The sequence below is a fragment of the Oenanthe melanoleuca genome, chromosome 15 (genome assembly GCF_029582105.1).
Source record: "Oenanthe melanoleuca isolate GR-GAL-2019-014 chromosome 15, OMel1.0, whole genome shotgun sequence".
NCBI classification, from domain to species: Eukaryota; Metazoa; Chordata; class Aves; order Passeriformes; family Muscicapidae; genus Oenanthe; species Oenanthe melanoleuca.
Window position 1 is genome coordinate 5,330,756 of NC_079349.1, and position 18,238 is coordinate 5,348,993.

General features: G+C 46.9%; 1 protein-coding gene across 3 annotated transcripts in view; it reads left to right on the forward strand.

Moving 5' to 3' along the window:
• Positions 1-659: 659 nt before the first annotated feature.
• The window catches only part of ULK1 (unc-51 like autophagy activating kinase 1), a 75,525-nt gene continuing 57,946 nt past the window's right edge, over positions 660-18,238 (forward strand). For 2 of the 3 annotated variants that reach the window (XM_056504393.1, XM_056504394.1), the window contains exons 1-6: positions 660-995; positions 2,278-2,428; positions 3,246-3,338; positions 3,446-3,487; positions 16,770-16,802; positions 17,568-17,604. In XM_056504393.1, the coding sequence (XP_056360368.1) occupies positions 727-995; positions 2,278-2,428; positions 3,246-3,338; positions 3,446-3,487; positions 16,770-16,802; positions 17,568-17,604 (625 nt within the window). In that variant the 5' untranslated portion in view covers positions 660-726. Of the gene's footprint in view, positions 996-1,834; positions 2,083-2,277; positions 2,429-3,245; positions 3,339-3,445; positions 3,488-16,769; positions 16,803-17,567; positions 17,605-18,238 lie in introns of those variants that run through there. The other variant, XM_056504395.1, reaches the window with a different exon arrangement.

Consider the following 18,238-nt stretch of genomic DNA (forward strand, 5'->3'; position numbering starts at 1 on the left):
TATATGTTTTTTTAAAGCAGTTTTAAAATTAATTTCTGCTGAAATCACAGAAGTACTCTAGTCTTGTTTTGGTTTAAAGGCTACTTCAGCAGAGGCAGTTTTCAGATCCCCACTGGAGAACATCCCTGTCACTTTCACAGTTCCCAACAAGTACTAAACTGCTGGAATTTGAGATGCCAACCACTACCAGTCAGGCACTGCTACTTTTATACTGGCATTCAGTACATGCTGTCATTTTCCCACTAAAATTTTAAGTGGAGGAAGGTACCTGAACACCAGTTTCCTAGGAGCCAAGGACAACAGACTATGGGCCGACAGATACGGTATCAGCCACAGCCAGATAACACGTCCTGACGCTGTGAAGTGCTGCTTGTGGCCAGCTTGTGCCGAGAATGGCGATAACTGCAGGCACCCAGCGTCACAACAGCGAGCACCCTGTGTGCTGGGTGTCCGTGGAGCTGCTGGCATCGCCCGGCCAGTGCGTGCTTGGGTTTGGACACAGGTCGATACACGGGTCAATACAGCTGTGTAAAAAAACAAACTGCAGGCAGAGCGGTGCTGCCCACGAGGAGCGTTGTTCTCAGTGCTGCTGGAATGTGACGTTGTGATAAGCGCACAAACAGGTGCGAATGCGCAAGCGGTGTGGACGTGGCCAGGGCTGCTGGATTTGGGCAGCCTGGAGCAGAGGATGGGACAAACCCGTGAGAAGTTCCTGCCACGGAGGGAATGAACCTGCGAGCCCACACCCACAGGGCAGAGCTTGTGGGTCACGGCACAGCGAGAGACTGGGGATGGTCAAACCACACACGAGGCTCAGGCCAGGAAAGGTTTCTTATCGCAGCAGTGATTCCATGCCGAGCTCTGGAGCAGGATAGCGAGAAGGGTCCATCAGAGGAGAGCTCCATGGAGGCACCTTCGGGCGCTGCTGGAGGCCGGGCGGGCTCCCCGCGGAGCAGCCGCGGTGCCCGGGCACAGGAGCGGCTCTGGAGGAGGAGGTGGGCTATGCTGGGGGAGAGGAAGGGGGCTGGCCAGGCTGGGATCCGCCCGGACACCTTACAGCTCCTGGGCTGAACTTCACCCAGCCAGACCCGTTTGTTTGTTTGAAACATCGCTCGGTCTGTTCAGCCTGGAGGAGATGGGCAGGAGACCTTGTTGGTGTACAGCTTCGGGGTTGTGAAGGGAAGTGAAAGGGCAGGCACCGATCTGCGGTGACAGTGACAGACCCCCAGGGGATGGCTGAAGCTGTGTCAGGGGAGGTTCAGGATGGATACTGGGGAAAGGCTCTTTGCTAGAACGTGGCTGTGCACTGGAACAGGCTGCCTAGAGAAAAGAAGTGGTGACAAGCGAGCCTGACAGAGCTCAAGAAACATTTTGACAACGCTCTGAGGCACGTGGTGAGATTCTTGGGCTGTGCTGTGCAGGACCAGGAGCTGCACTTTCTCTGTCGTTGTGTGTCCCTTCCAAGTCACAGCATCCCATGATTGTGTGACCTCCACAAGGCCCGGGCGGGTGGCTGGCAGGAGCCCTCCCGGCCCGGCCTCGGCCGGCGGCGCTGACTCAGGCGGGCGGCAGGCGGCGCCTTTAAATGTGCCGGGCCCGGCCGTTCCGCCTCAGGTGCCGCCGCCGCTCTGCCCGCCCGCCGCACACCGCACACCGCGCCTGCGCCGCCCGGCGCGCCCGCTCCGCTCCGCAAAGCTTTGTCCGGGCCCGGCCGAGCGAGCGGCGGCTCCCGCGGAGCGACCCCGGCCCCGCGACCCCGGCCCCGGCAGCGCTCACAGCCGGGGGCGCGGGCGGCCCTTAAGGTGGATCGCGCTTAAGGTGGAGCGCTGCCGGCAGGCGGACCGCGCGTTAAGGTGGATCGCGCTTAAGGTGGACTCTCGGCGAAGCCGCGCCTGCCGGCGGGGGCGCCGGGGCTCGGCATGGGGAGCCCCGCCTGAAGCGGGGCCCGAGGAGCCGCGCCGGCCCGGCCCGAGCAGGAGATGGGGGAGGCCCGCTGCTGAGGAGCCAGCTTCGCCCCGGCCGCTGACAATGCCCGGCTCCCGGCCGCTCGGCAGGAAGAGGCAGCCCATGGACGAGGGCGAGGTGGGCAGCGCAGCCCGGCGCGGAGCTGCCGGGGCCGGCGAGAGCGGGGCTGCTCCGGCTCCCGACCGCTCCGAGAGGGGGGGAGGCGGTGGCGGGGGGTGCCCCCGTCGTGTTTGGATTGGGAGAGGTTTAATTTTTTTTAAAGGCAGCTCCTTCATCACCGCCATCCTCCTCCTCCTCCTCGTCCCTTTGCAGCTCTGAAGCCGTCCCGGCCGCAGCCTCCCCGCCGGCCCCCGGGACCCCCCGGCGCAGCGCCATGGAGACGGTGGGAAAGTTTGAGTTCAGCAGGAAGGACCTGATCGGCCACGGAGCCTTCGCCGTCGTCTTCAAAGGCAGGCACAAAGAGGTGAGAATCCCTGCTTTTTATTTCCGTCCCCCCCCCCACAGCGGTCCTGCTTTTCATTTATTTATTTATTTCCTGCTCTGGGCCGAGCTGGGGGCAGCGCGCCCCGGTCACCGCATCCCCGCCGGCTGTGACAGCCTGGGCATTACCCCGGGCTCGGGGTGTTTTTTGTTATTTGTTGTTGTTCTCCTTGGAGTTTCTGCGTGTGTCCCGGCAGGAGCCGGGCAGGTGCCTTCACCTTGGGGCTGGGAGGCCGTCAGCTGCCTGTGGGGTGCCCACAGATCCACCCAAAACCGGTCCCCATCTCCAAAACAAGGGAGAAAAAAATCCACACGCTATCTGTAAAAGGAACTCTTTAGTTTGTTTGGGATTTTTTTTTTTTTTTTTTTTTTTTGTGCGTGTGTCTGTCTGTGAAGTCTTCTCTTTCTCCACTTAATTTTTCCAGAAGGAGGAGAAATCTCTTACTGGTAAATAAAAGGAAACCAATCCGGCAGTGGATTTTCCATCATTAGTGCTTGGGATAAGCCACGGCTCCCACAGTGCATTTATTTCTAGTGATTAAATAAGAGGATAATCACTGTATAAAGTAGTAACAAAAACCTAAACCTTGGGCTTTTCTCCTTGGGCTGACAAGCATAATTCAGCGAAGGGCATGTCTGAACAAGTAAGGGGAAGGCATTAGGATGTGAGGTGAGAGGCCTTTACCGGTGCTGCAAGACACTTCTTCAGTAGTATTTGTAATCTGTTCAGAGGCTGCTTATCCTAACGTGAATGAATGGTGAAATTTACATTTGTTTGTCTTAATTATGTACTGTTTCAGAAACCTGAGCTGGAAGTAGCTGTGAAATGTATTAACAAGAAGAACCTTGCAAAATCGCAAACACTCCTGGGCAAGGAAATAAAAATTCTTAAGGTAAAGGCAGACTGACTTATTTTCTTCAGTATTTGTTCTATATACCCTTTGTTGCTCCTAGCTTATGGTTTTTTGTTTTTTTTGTTTGTTTGTTTTACTTTTTCTAGGAATTGAAACATGAAAACATTGTTGCCTTGTATGACTTCCAGGTAAATAAATTCAATTACCTTAAAGCATTCTAAATTTGGGAAAAGTTGAATGGAGTCTGTGAAATTTCAGTTTTTAACATTTGTATTCAGATGTGTACTTTGAGGGGGGGGTGAAAGCCTTCTGATAAGTTAGGGAAAGATAAGCAAACACAGCAGATCATGTGTTAATTGTTGGCTGGATCACACAACTCGTGCCGTTGGGAGTTGGGGTGGGATCTTCTGCTCCAGGATGTTACACAGTGAAATGCAGTGTGGTGAATATGTTTGTGCTGGAAGCTTGTAAGTTCTCAAAATGTTAGAAATAAAATTGACAGCAGTTATTTTTGGCATGCCCACTTTTTTATTTTCTTTCTCTGCTCTGGATACCCTCTCTGAGAAAATTTCTTTTTCTTAGGCCATGTAAAAATAGTGCAGGCATGACTTTGTAGCATATGATTGTCTTCAGCTCCAGAGGATTTTAATTTGCATTTTTCTGTTGTCCTTGTGGTCGTCACTAAGTGTTAAAAATTGCAGCAGACATTTTTCCTTCAAAGTCAGCCCTGATCTAGAGGGGCTCAAACCGATCTGCTGCAACCCATCCGACGGTTTTTATTTCTTTATTTTCCCATTGATTATTTAGTTAAATACTGCTTGGTAACTGGGCAAATTTTCTTTGCCGTTCGTGAATGCTTACAAAAAACAGCAGAGGCAGAGATGGAACAGCAGTGCTGGTGGCTGTGCGGCAGGGCGAGTGGCAGACCCCGGGTGGCTCTGGCGTGGCTTTATCGCGACTGTCGTGCCGTGTCGCCGATATCACGTGTCCCGCAGGCCCGTGTTTGTTGACATTTTTCCGTCTGCCGTGGATTGGCTCGGGTGGCTCCGCGTCAGCCCGGCGGTGCCTGCTGGGTGCTGTAGTCCGCGCTGCCAGCCCGTGTCCCGCAGCCCTGTGGATGGCTGTGCTTTGCTCCCGAGCCAGCCTGCACAGCTGCCTTCGGGCTGATCAACGCTGCAGGGTAGCTGGGAACACTTCCTGGGGGTACAGGCCGCTTAGGGCATTGGGTGTTATTTATTTTTCTTTTCATTCTCTATACCTTCCTGATTTGCTTAATTCACTTGAGAGAGTGAGTGGCTGCTGCTGCACTTCATAGTTTGCATTTGTATGAAGCATTTATGCTGCTGGATTTGCTTACTGAGCTCTTTTGAAACTTTTGTTAGATTCTTCTCCCTGCTTTAAGTTCCTGCTGAATAGGAAGCAACTCAAAGACATTTTCTGCAGAAGGAGCAATTTCATCACTGTTACAATTATAGAATTGTGGTTTTTCTCCTTTTGTGATGAGCTTTACTAAATTCTGTGTTTAGCAGTGCAGTCTGGTGAGATTTTAGCAAGAAACTATGTGAGATAACACAAAACAGGAATTGAGAATAGTCCAGGGCTTAAGGCATGTCCAGGTTTGTGCTTAGTTACCAGCTTTGTCTTAGAGTCCTTGTATGACCTGGGTAATTTGATTTCTCAGAGAAAATGAGATTATTTAGGGGGTATTGGATGTGGACTCTCATCTGGTGTCAGTGATCTGTTACTAGACAGTCTGTTGCAGTTAACCCACATATGTTGGGTGTATAGTGTGTCTGAATGTTTGGCCTTGCTCTGTGTCTGCTTAGGGGTTGTGTGAGAGTAAATTATCTGCAAAGGTAAAAGTGCAGGTCTGTGGAAGGCTGGGTTCTGCCCACCTTTCCCTACTTTGAGGAAAAGACTACTACTTACTCACATTGTTCCCCTAATACCAGATTAGTAGCTTCATTCATTGCTGCATATGTATTTATCCTCAAAAATATGATATTTGCAGTTAATTGAATCCTTACTTGTAGGCTTTCTAAACCAGAAAATGTTTATTCTTGTATTACAACATAGAGCAAAAGTGAAAAAAAAAAAAAACTTCCTGTGAAGCTTATTGTTGCCCTGTAGCTTTGTCTGTCATTGCATTTTGTGTCTCCCTTCCTCTGCACTGCCTGTCAGCAGTGACTCTGACTTTTACTCGTGTGTTTCTTACACACAAGGAAATGGTTACTAAAACCACAGTGGCTGTAAGCGAGTGATTACACCCAAGGATGCTTTCATTTGCATTTTCCTGCTTAAAAACTCATGTTAGCCAGACCTCTCACAACATGAGATTTTTTGATGTAAAGCTAAATTTGCTCCAGACAAACACTACCAGTACTGATATTTAGTACTGACAAGCAGTTCTCACCATGGCATCCTTAATTTATCCTTCAAATCCAGGAAAATTGCTGTGTTCCTTTTCATTTCACAGGTCTTTGTGATATTGGTTCATAAATAATGAGAAAATAAACTTTCTAGGAATAAATGATTCTGATGAATGTTTAATGTTTGGAAGTGCAGTGACTGGACTTTTACAGATCCCCTTACTGGAGTCCTTAGAGCAGCATTAGTACATGAGAATGGCTCACAAAATGAAATATGCATATTCCCATTATTATGTGCTCACATATTAATGAGAGGTGCTGTTAATAGTTTAGGAGCCTAATGCAAGAACCCCTGCTCAAAAATCTTATTGTACCACATTTTTGAAAGTGCTGTCTATTTAGTATCTGTATGGAGTTGTGGTGTGGGTTTTTCCTGAGCACAGGAGATGTTTGGCAGACAGTAGAAGTTGTATTCCACCGTGTGTGGGGTGTTTTAGTTGCTCCTGAGCACTACCTAACCCCTCAGCTGGCTTGCAGAGGGGCTGGAGCTGGGGTCCCCAGTCTGCAGCAGTCAAGGGGAGTAGAGTGGTCCAGAGGAACATCTGGGTACCAGAAATCCTTTTACTCTGATGACAGCCAAATGAGTCCTTGTTCCTTAAGCTGGAAATTGGTAACAACAAATGATGGTTTCTGCCAAAAGAGGACTTTGTATGGAAATAAAATTTCTTGGAAAACTGGGCTCCATGACTCTGAGGACCAGCTGAACTCTTCATGCTCATTGACAGGGAAAGCTTAGCATATGTGGTCTGGTGTGTGGGGCTTGCTTTGATTTCCTTTGTGTCTCAGGACATTAAGTCTGTGCTCAGAGACCACTTGATTAGCTGAGGAGATTCAATGGTAGGAAGGGAACCCTTGAACTTGTCAGATCCTGGGAGCACTGTGTGCCAGAAAACTTCTTCCACTAGGAAGTTCCTCCTTAGAGGTAGCTAAGATCTAAGCAGTAGGAGATTATTCTGGGTGTCTTTCCCTCCCTGTTCTGTGACGGCTGCCTCAGGTTGAATGGGTATCAGGTGAAGATTTCATATATGGCTGTGTTGGTACTTGGGCAGAAAATCTGCTGAACCTGGACATGTCATGCTTTAGATATTAGAAAGCATTTTCCTGCATCAAATAAGGATTATTTTGCAGATTTTCCCTAGTTGTGTGGTGTGAGCTGAACTTGCTTCTTAAAGCAGCCAAGTTCTGACTGTGTTTGGGTGGATGTCAGGTGGTTTTTGTTTTAGGTTTTTTTCCCCCAGTTTCTGCATGGGTGGGATGGACTGGTGGCAGCAGCACAGCTGTTAACATCACACAAGGCACTGTGCTGTGATGTTTCTGGCTCAGCCTATGTTACCTGAGGGTCTGCTTTCTACTGTTTGGTGACAGGTTGGCTTATTATACTCACTAGTTTGGGATGAGCTGAGACAAATGCTTAACTCAGTCACCTGGTACAGACTCACCAAAAATACTTCTGCAGTGATGACTGTATCACCTGGAGACAAAGAACACAGAGTCCTAGCAGTGCAGTTTTTTCTTGTGCACATGGATTAAGGCACAGGTGGCAGAACAAGCACTTCTTAGGTTAGTGATCAGTCAGCCTGGGCTGGTCTTGAGAGCCAGATAATAACAGTGTTGTGTTGCTGCTGTGTAGAAAGTCCTTGTGATCAATAGAGCTGTGGCTGCTGGGCTGTGATGTGCTGTGCTGCACCATCACCCTTTTTCTGACACACAGCCTTTAGATGCTACTCTGCATCTTGTGTACGTGCCTCCTGCTGTCCCCTGGGACCCCTGGAGCTCTGTGGACAGCAGTGTCCTTCTGTGTGCCCTCCAGCACTGCTCACCTCTGCAGCAGCCCTGCACTGATGAGCGTGATGCTGGGTGAATCAGTGTGCTGCAGTGTCACCTCATGCCTGGCCACCTCTGGTGCCAGCTCATGCAGGATCTTCTGTTCCTCAGGCACTGCTGTTTACATGCCCCATGTCGGGAGACAGGGCTCCACTGAGGCACTTGGAATGACTCAAGAGGCACTCTGTGTCTGGGAGATTGCTCTCCTGAGGTCAGGCTGCCTGCTTAAATCGTGTTTTAATTCCATCCCCTAGTGAAGCTGGCAGGTTGCCTGGTGAGTGGGTGTAAAGTGCAGCTCTCTGAACTGCCGAGCAATCCTCTTTGTTTGTGCTGTGGACAAGAATGGGGTGTCTGCTGTCCTGCTCCGTCAGCATCCTCGCATCTGTTGAAGGGAATCACTCGTACTGAAGAGTGGATCTGGCTTAATTTACAGCTAGAAGGAAAAAAAGACTAAAATGCAGCCACTCTCTGCCTGTAGTTTTGTAAGGAAGTGCTTGAGAGTTTAGTGGACCAGAATGGCCGTGTTTGTGTAGAGTTGAGAGCTCTGTAGGGTTGAACTTTGATTTAATGCTGGCTTCCCCGGCCAAGTATCCCACTGTGCAGGTCAGAGAAACATCCAGCAAATGTTGACCACTAAATATAGACCTCAGTCATGGGCTTTTTTTAGAGGGAGTTGTCTTGCCACATTTCTGAAATTATGATCACTGTTTTACTCATGCTGTGTGTACAGCACATACCTGTGTTCCTCTCACATGATTAAGGTGTCATGGAAGAGCCAGTGCTGTGGTGGTGAATGGCCTCCAAAGCTCCTGTGGAAGGTAGCATTACTCAGACTGTAATGACAGATTAAGGAATGTTTCCCAGGAGTAATTGGAAACTGGAAGGCTGTTGTGTTCACAGTTTGATAGCAAAGCTCTCTGGTGGCTGCTGTTTGTGCTGCTGCTCTTGAAGCTCCACCAGTGTTTCCACCATGAAAATTTCCACTGTGTAAATCCATGTGATGAGTGAGCAAAGCAAAGATTTGGATGATTGATGGGAAGAGGTGTCTCCTAATTAGTGGATAGGCAGGATTAAATTTGGGTGGAAAAACACTATTTAAATTTATTTCAAATATTTATAGGCTCAAACCAAAGCCTAATTAAAAGATTTAATTTTGTGACTCGACTGAACTTACCACTAAAGTGTGAAACTGCAATAAATCTGTAGGTCTCAAAAGTTCATCTTAGTTATCAATCTTGTGTAGAATATTGAGGGTATGGTTCACTTTCGTGTGTCCTCCCTTCTCCTCTTGCTTTCCCACATCACGTGCCTTCCTGCCTGTTGGTACCAACTGAAAAGCTTTGACAGACCAGCAGAGGGTTGATGCTGGTGGTAGGAATCCAAGCTGGATGGCTCTGGTTTGCTTTGGACAAACACCCAGAGAAGCAGATGTGTGAGACAAACTGCCTCCATCCCAGAAGTGAGATATAGTGGGAATGAGAAGCTAAGCACAGGAGTGCTCAGCACAGGTGGTGGTCTTTGCATAGGCAAGAAGATGTTTTTAGTTTGGTTTTGTTTTCAGAATAAGTATATATGGTTTTGCTTGATGTTTTTTGTTGTCTGGCTGGTGTTTTTTTTTTTTTTTTTTTTTTCTGCTGTTACATATGTTCACGTAGCAGTAGCAAATGGCAAATTTGGTAAAAAATGAACATGAATGATGTGATCTTCCAAGGCAGTGTTTCTCAGGTGCAGACCTAAACATACTTTGCTTAAGAGAAGGCATCTTAATTGTCTTCAGATGTTACATTTCCTGTCTGAGAAATGTAATAACAAATTTTCACAGCAGAATCCAGGGATGAGCCCTGCCCATAGCTAGCTTTGGAAGCTCTGCTGTGCTTATTGTACAGCAAAGAGGCACTCTAATTTTGCATTGTCTCCTGCTTTATAATGTGCAGGCCTTTAATACTACCATAACCATAGAGATGCTGTCAAAATGCAAAGTGAGGATCTCAGAGCTGCATTTGTTTACTAAGCAAGGTTGTTTCAAGGGGGGCCGATAGAAATGAATCAAATTGTGCATCACTGGTTGCTTAGGGCAATAATGTTCAGTCTGGCTGCAGGAGCACCTGGCTTGTCTCCTAGCATCAGAATAACAGGAGGAATTAGGTCAGCTGAGCTGGCATAGTAGGGATCAACCAGACAGTGTGGTTCCAGTGGGGGGGAATGAAAGGTGCATAATTTTAAGTCATTAGAGATCTTAGAGAGTCTTAGAAACCTGCAGGAAGGGGGAGACTCCCAGCCAGCTCTGTGTGCATTGGTGGCCTGGAGTGTGAGAGCTGCTGATGTGATGGGGACCCCAGGGACTGCAGGGAGTGGTGCCAGGCAGGGCTGGGGGGCAGCCCAGGGGCTGTGGGGTGGGCTCTGCATGTCCCCATGGGTGCTATGTCACCTCACCCTGCTCACACCCCAGTCATTGGGAGACTTCATTTGCATTCAATATTCTTTTCATTTGGTTGGCAGGCGTAGCCAGCATACTAAATATGTTATAAAGTGCTCATTTCTCTGTTGTTTAAATAGTGCTTGTTTGATCTCATGTTTCTCTGGCTTCCAGTAACTGGAGTTTTTCCCTTCTTAAATTAAGACTGTTCTTATTGAAAGAAATCTCATGCTCTTTTTCTTTATATCCCTTGTTTCCACACCTTTGTGGTAGCAAGTGTGCATGTTTTCTTAAATCTGGTGAATGAAGTATGAAATAAATGGATGGAAAAGAGAAGACTTGCAAAGGCCAATCACTCATGCAGCTGCCATAGAAAACCCTGGTTTTCAGAGTTGCTTAAAAAAAGCCCCACATCTGAAAAACCCAAACCAAAACAACTCTTGCAGAGTATCAGGGTATGTTTGGTATATCCCATCAGAAACCACACAATTCCCAACTTTATCAGTGGAACTACATCAATGAAACTAAAATCAAACCTCAGGGCTGAGTGACTTGGCTTGTATTTGCCCATATCATAAGAGTGTGATTAAAACTGAAATGTCCACCTCAACCCTTAGCTCTCCCCCCACTACCCCTGCTCGTTGGGCAGGCTCATAAAATGCAGCTTGAAGGTATGCAAGGACTTAATTCCAGTACATGTGACTGAGCTTAAGGTAATGGGGAATTCAACCTTAAATGTTCAGTTTATAGCATTGCTGTGATACAGGAAGAAGATGAGGAATAAATACAGTCAAGCAAATCGGATCTTGATTATTTTTGTCATTGTTGTTAGAATTCTGACGTTTCCTCTCTTGATAGCATTAACATAATGCATTGCCATTTGCACAGGAGCTTACTTTTGTTTGAAAAAGCCTCCAGGTATTACTCTGCCTGTTGGCAAAGGGGTAACTACTTCCTTCCACTCCGTGTCAAACTTTTTAGGATTCTGCCTCTTTTTTCTTTTTCTACATCCCCTTATCCTTGCTGCAGCCTGCATTCAGTGTTTTTTGGTCAGTGATGTCTCTCCAGGAGCTGGCTGGGGGAGCTCAGATGCTGTAGGAACTGCAGTGTTACCCCAGAGCAGCATGACAGCTGTAAGAAGGGATTGCTTCTCAGTGTTCCAGCAGCACAAGTCTTAATTTGCTCTGATGTGTGTGTTCTTGGTCTTGCCTGGAAGCTCTGTGACCTGTGAAACCCAGCACTTTGTTTCTGTACCCCATTAGGATGTGAATGCCATACTTAGGTTTCTGTGGTTAGGCTCGGTGGCGGCTCCAGCTGTGACTTGCTGTAGTGTTGCTGCTCTGCAGAGGCCCTGTCTGCCTGCAAAGGAGAGTCAGGATTTTTCTGTCTGAGCTCTCTGCAGGTGTGTAGGGTCTCAGTGCTTTGTTTGAGCCCAGCAGTGAATTTGTGAAGCCCAGCAGCGGGGCTGTGACTGGCACTACTGCTGTCACTGCCTCGGGGGGGAAGAGGTGGGGCTGGGCTGAAGGAGCCTGTTGGAAGCTCATGTCCAGTGGAAAGGATGGTGAAGTTTCTCCAGGTCACTTGAAGGCTGAGCTGCCTCACCAGCAATGATCCCATCTGGCTGTGGTGGTATGAGGTGCTGCCTGGAAAAGTGCAATTCCACGGACATGACGTTGTCCTGTTTGTTTTCTAATGTCAGGCAAGCAGACTTTAGAACTGTTGCCAGGGGGATGGGAAGTAGTCTCCCTCCCTTCCTGAAGCTTGTGTAGTACCAGTGAATGGTTTTCCTGCTGTTTTTAATCTGCTCTGAAGTACAACCTGTCCTGAAACAGCTGATCTGTTTTACAGTGGAGAGTAGGCAGAGCCTGGAATGGGGCAATGGGCACTGCTGACCCTTGGCATCACTGCTCTTCCAGTTCTACAAAAATCTGCCTGCTGCAAGGCCACCCATAAACCATTCTTGTGCTGCAGGGCCTCACTTCTGCTTGTTCCACATCCTAGAGCAAGCTGGCAAGTCAGAAGGAAGCAGAATGCAGTCAATGGCCAATTGTGGACAGAAGTTTGTGCATCTTGCCAGGTCTTTCTTCTGATGCTTACTCCATAGGATCTACATACCCTCATTATGTTGGAAAGTCATGGATCTGCTGACTCTGGAAATAACACTTTCCAGACAGTAGCAGTAGGTTTTATCTTTCTTAGTCTAAGTTGTCTCCTGTATTGGAAGCCTGCTCAAGATGTTCTTGAGTTCCTTATTGATGGTGTTCAGGAGGAGTGAGGAGGATCACCAGGGCCAGAGAACAGAAACACCAGAGGCTCTGAGATCTGTTTTTCTTTTTGCTTGAGGTCAAAAGGCATGTGAATATCTTCTGGCTATTTGCTTTGAATGGGTTTTCCAAAGGATGAGCAGTGATAGGTTCTCCCACTTCTGATTGATGTTGCTATTGTCCTTATCTTGTTTCTGTTCCAATAGTTGCATCACAAGATAATCCTTGCATATCATGACAGTTTTTCTTTCCCTTTTCAGAGACTAGCCTGCTCAAGCCAAGCTGTGAGCCACAGTGAAACACTACTAAGAGATTTTACTTTTTGGAAAGTTTTTTTCCTCTGAGAACAGCGGGTTTGTTTTTCCCAAACCCTGTCAGCTTGGTAGCCCCTGCCTGAGCTAGGGACTTTCCGGGTGCCACTGACCTAAGAATTGGCTTCTGTAAAGCAGAGTTTTGTTTGTTTGGACTGTATTTGTGACTCCAGTGCCACTGTCAGAAAGCAATGACTGGAGACCACAGGTCAGAAATGTACTGGCTCCATGAGATCCTGCTGGCAAAACAGGAGGATGTGATATGCAGTGGTTTTGCTGCAGTCAGTAGGGGAAGTAACAAAAAAGAGATGGAAAAGCTTAGCTTTCAGTTTGTGTTATCTTCCACTGTCAGACCCTCAGCTTTATGTTATGATCTGTTGTGTTGGTGCAGTTGGTTAAGTCCTGGTTGTACTTAGAGAGATCCATGTGCAATAAAATTATCTTTGTTTGGCAGCATCTCTGAGTGCTGTTGGAGAGTTAGTGTTGAGCAGCTGGTGGTAGATATCTCCTGAGAGGCACAAACCCTCTGCCATCACAGGGATGCCAGCAAACACCCAGGAGAGTAATAAAACAAGTCTTGAGACTTGAGTGCTTATGGCTCCTCTATTGTAGGCAGCAGGAGCCTTGTCAGCCCCACATTGCTCTGCACATGGGTGTAACCCTGGAGCTACCTTCATCTTCAGTGTTCCTCCTGCATCCCTCAGCTGTCCTAGAAAAAAGGCCTTATGTGAGGTGGAAGTCATTCTTTGCTGGTTTTTCCCAGCATTTTTTTTCACCAGAATCTATTACAGCACTGGTCTCACACAGACTGGTGAGAACACTGCACTGCTGAGAGAATCTTGGAGTGTTGTGTAATCAAATTTCCACTTCTTTCTGTTCCTGAGCACCTTTCTAAACTTGGTGGCAGGCTGAGTGCAGGGGTAGAGTGCAGAGGAGGAATTTTCTAAGGAAAATTCCTCTCTGACTTTTTAAGCTGTGGTAGGAGGATGACTAACTGTGGGTACACCCAGACATTTCCCTTTGGACACACCTAAACACACTCTTTCCAAGAAGAGGATCATGCCACCTTCCAGTATGGGTGGAGAGAAAATTTAAAGGGAGACAGGACTGTTGGGTCTTAATGTCCATAATGCTATATCTGCTTGTGTCACAGTGAGGAATTTTAACAGAGCACAGTCTTGAGTTGATTTATGGTGTATTGCTAAATGAGGTTTCTTCATTTCTTTGTTCTCCATCAGCAGATGTGTGTTATTTGTAGACAGCAGAGGCTGTTGCCTATTTTTGCACTCAATTAAATTGTAACTTCATCACTGGGGCCTCTGCTGCAAGAAAGTCAGGCAGTGATCCAGACTGATTAATTATCAGCTTAATGCCTTTGGCAGAGGCGTTTTGCTGCTATTGTGGGGCATGGTCAGGGTACTGCTGCCCTTTGTGATGACAGGAAAAGTTAGGGGTTGTGTCTGTGCTGTTCCCTTCATTGAGCTTGTTTAGTGACAGGATTAGGCTTGGCTGCATGGACTGGCACATGTGAATAAGAGGTCCAGAGGAAATTATCTGTAGCACTTCTTGAATATGTGTCTGCAGAAATCAGAAAACTGTAATACTTTTCTTGATGTGGAAATGAGTGGGTTGGGCGTCTTGCTTTGGTTTTCAGAGAAACTGGTAGCTTGCAAAATTTGGCTTGCAGTATTTTTTTCCTTGTTTTGTTGATGAAAAATCATAAATATACTGGAAGGATAAAAATGGACAAGAAGTAGTTTCTGATGCTGAATCATCTTGAGAAAAGTCCATTGGCCTATTTGAGAAACCAGAAGTCTCTTTAGACAGCTGAGTCTATTTTAACCACAGTAAGCTTTACTGGCTTTTTCCAAACATGACTTTGTTTCTGGGACCCTTTTTGAAAGAAATGTTTTGTTTTGTTAGCAAAGTTCTACAGATCTTTCTCATAAGTGAGTCTTGAAATGCTGAAGCTGCAAATGTGTAAGTTTGTTCTCCTTGCTACAGGCACCTGTGATCTGAAAATACCCTTGTGGGTGCAGCAGGAAGGCCAGCTCTGCCTGGTGAGGTTGAATTTTCAGAGGGTGCAGTTGCCAGTGATGACTGGGGGAGCCACTGACTTCTCGAAGCCTTTCAGGCAATTCCCTCTTATCACACCAGCACAGAGTGAAGAGATAAAACCAACAACCACCAAGGTCATGTTGTTGTTGGGAAAGTCAAGCAGAGCATCTCCCTTGCCTGTGCAGGTCCTTGTTTAACCCTGGTCACTGCACACACTGGCTGCCAAAAATCAATTACTTCCTTGGTGATGTTTGTTTGCAGTCTTTAAATAATGTAGAGTGGAAAAACAACCAAACTGCAGAGTGTACATTTAGCAGTTGGCTAATAAGTTATTACAAATATCTTCTGGACTTGGTTTGTGTAAGCCCTGGTTCCCCTTTGTTTTCTATCTAGGTAATAATACACTGAGCTTCCTCAAACCCTGCTGGCACTATACATATTAAAGTGCAGACTTACTGAGCTGCAGTGATCATAGCACGTTTAGCCAAGAAGTGTCTGTGAAAATTGTTTCTGTAGCAGTGATGAATTTGGTCTGGGCTGCAAAAGCCACTTCAGACACTTCTGTGTGCCCAGAAGTTGCCCTGCAGTGAGTTCCCTGAGCAGCTGCCTTGCACTTCTGGTGTATCTCGTATCTTCTGGTACATCTGGAGCTGGAGTTCCTGTAGAAATGAAAGTCCTGGGTGCCTTTTATCAACCTGGGCTTTCTGCTGTTCCTGCTTAGGACAGCAGGAGCTGGTGGGCTTTGAATGCTCCTGAGAATTCTCTCAGTGCTTTGTCATGGCAAAGCTTGTGATGGTGCTTGGGATTTTCTTCTTGCATTGCTTCCCTGGGCTGGTGGTTTTAACCACAGACTGGTTTCCTACTTCATCCAATGTGTGTATGAAAGTGGATGACTTAATGTGTGCTGCTTTCAAATGCAGAGGTTGGAAAACAAAGCCTGTTGAAAGAAGTGTTTGTCATGCAAGGAAGTGCAATAAACACTTTCTTGAAGTATCACAGAAAATTGCTTTTTGAACAAACAAGGGGACTTCTAAAAGCTCAGGTGGGCTTGGCAGTGAACAGCTGTAAGAATCGAGGTGGCCCTGGGCTCTGGTGGACACTTGACCCCTCCAGGGAAGGTGGCCAGTTCCCCTGCAGCTGTGGCTGAGTCTCTCAAATCACAGATAATTCATCTTCCTCCTCTCTTCCTCCAACCAGTCTTCAGCAAACATCTGGAAACCCAGATTTCACATTGTGAGGTTAAAAGAGGATAGAAGAGACAGTGAGAGGTGCTGAGGACTCCAGGTGTTGCCAAATGCAGGGAATTTGGTACTTGATGGGAGGCAGAGTCCTGTGGACAGACCAGAGTGAAAGGGCTGAGAGCCAAGGCTCCTGTTGTGGCTCTGTGGTGCTGTGTTTTTGTGGGACACATCTCTGCACTATCCATGCTTGTACCATGGATATATGCACATTTCCCAGGGGCTGGGGAGAGGTCAGCTAAGGCAGGAGATGAACTCCCAAGATGGTGAGAGCATCACAGTGCAGCACCTGCAGTGAACTTAGCAAGATGAGCATTTGGCCTGGACTTGGCTGGTGGTGACCCCTGTTACCATCCAGAAAGCTTTAGCCACCTGCTAATGGCTCTGTTAAGGCATGTAGAAAATATTGTTAGAAGTATTACATTTTTTGTCTGAGATCTTTCCTTTTTGCCCTCTAAAGGAAGGTGAGTCACTTGGGCACTTTTCAGCCAGGGGGTTGAATTGCAGGTCCTGAAGTTGTGCTGCTCTTATCTTTCTGTTCAGCCTAGTGCTGCTCATGTGGGCACAGCTGCTATAAAGGGCCAAGTTAAATGTGGAAATGATTAAGGCTCTAAGATAGCAGTGTGCCAGCATCTGTGTTGCGTGCCACTGTTAATCCCTGGAGCCCAGAAGGACATGGAGACCCAAGCCACAATACAGGAGATCAGCTTGGTTAAACAGATGCACTCTCACAGACCAATAATATGCTTAAATACCTGGAATTTTCAAAGCAAGCAGTTTTCCAGGAATTAACCTATAATGTTTTTACCCTTTCTTCAGGCTGACTCATAGCAGAGAACAGATTATCTGTTTAAAAGGTAATACAGCAATTAAGTGTATGAAATATTTCAGTGCATAAATCCCTTATTTTTCCATTCTCTATTTCCCCAGGAACTGGCAAACTCTGTCTACTTGGTTATGGAGGTGAGTGTGTCTTTTTCTTTATTTTTTTTAACCTCCTTTCCCTCCCTCTTTCTCATTTTTAATTTTTTAAACTCATTTTAAACAGGCCAGCATGTTTCACAAGTGGTGCTTTCTGGTGGCAGTCCCACCTGTAAAGCTTTAATTTAATCTGCAGCCCAGGCCTTGGAGAGCATGGGTGCAGAGAGCAGCCAGGGGATTTTTCATCTTGCTGCTCTCAGGAGATCATGCAGTCACACACTGAACCCCAGGGGTCAGATGGGTGCCATGGGGCAGTGTGTGTTCAGGCATACACCAGAGAGAATGTTCTGGACACAGCTTACCTGCAGAGCCTCTTAATGCTCCCCTTCCTCTGCAGTTCTCACTCTGAGTTCTTGTTGACTTTTCTTAATGATGTGTAAAATTGATGTGAGGAGTTTCAGTTTTCAGCTGTGTCCACTCCCAGGCTTTCCTCAAAAAGCTTTCTGATGGTGTCTCCAGTGGTGACCCTTCTGCTTTGTTCTGGTTTCATCTTTCTCTCTGATGTGCTTGAACATGGATCTGCACAAAAGCTGGTGTATCATTATGCAACATAACATTTAGGGGAAATAGGACAGGAGAGGAACCCAGGGGAATGGGGTTTTCCCTGTCAACTTCAGAATATGTATTTTGACATGTGTAATTATTTATGTTTAAATACTGTGATAAGCCTGCATCCTACTGAAGTTTGTTTTTCTTGTTAATCTTTGATTTGCCCTGTATTAACTGAGCTTTCTGTTCTCTTTGCAGTACTGTAATGGTGGTGACCTGGCAGACTACCTTCACAGTAAGTACAGCAGTATGGGGAATAACCTCTGTGAGGTTCACCCTTCAGAATCATTTGCAAACTGAGAAGCCATGACAATAAAAGTTGGTCTTGTAGTCCTTTCTATGTAGGTCAGTAGTGACTCTTGTCAGTAGTTATATATTTTAGTTACAATGGCCTTTTAGGTTAAACATATTTTAGCACTGCTAGGTACATAGTTTGTCTTTTCTTGGTGACTGGCAAAAAGCTATTTATACTGAAGCCTTGCAGTTCTGTAGTGTTGGATTAAAATAAGATCCCAAGAGTATATTCTCTAAGTTTACCCCTAGGATGTTCCCACATTTAGGGCAGAACATATTTCCTGTTTCAGCACATTGAGGATGGCTGTGGTGTAGCCAGTAGTGCTGGGAGGGTGACAAAGCCCACTAACTTTGGGGTCTTCTGGAGAGTATAGCACATGTATCTGGGATCATGGTGCCTTGAAGAACCTTTTGGTGGGACTCAGGGGTGTCTTTGCCATCAAGCCAAATGCTTTGCAGGTCATCCAGCTCTATTGCTGGGACTCAGGCAAGCCCTCAAGGTACTTTTCAGTGCAGCACAGGTACAGGATCTTGGTTCTTTGTGAAAATCACCTTGCACCTCAGTACCTAAAACA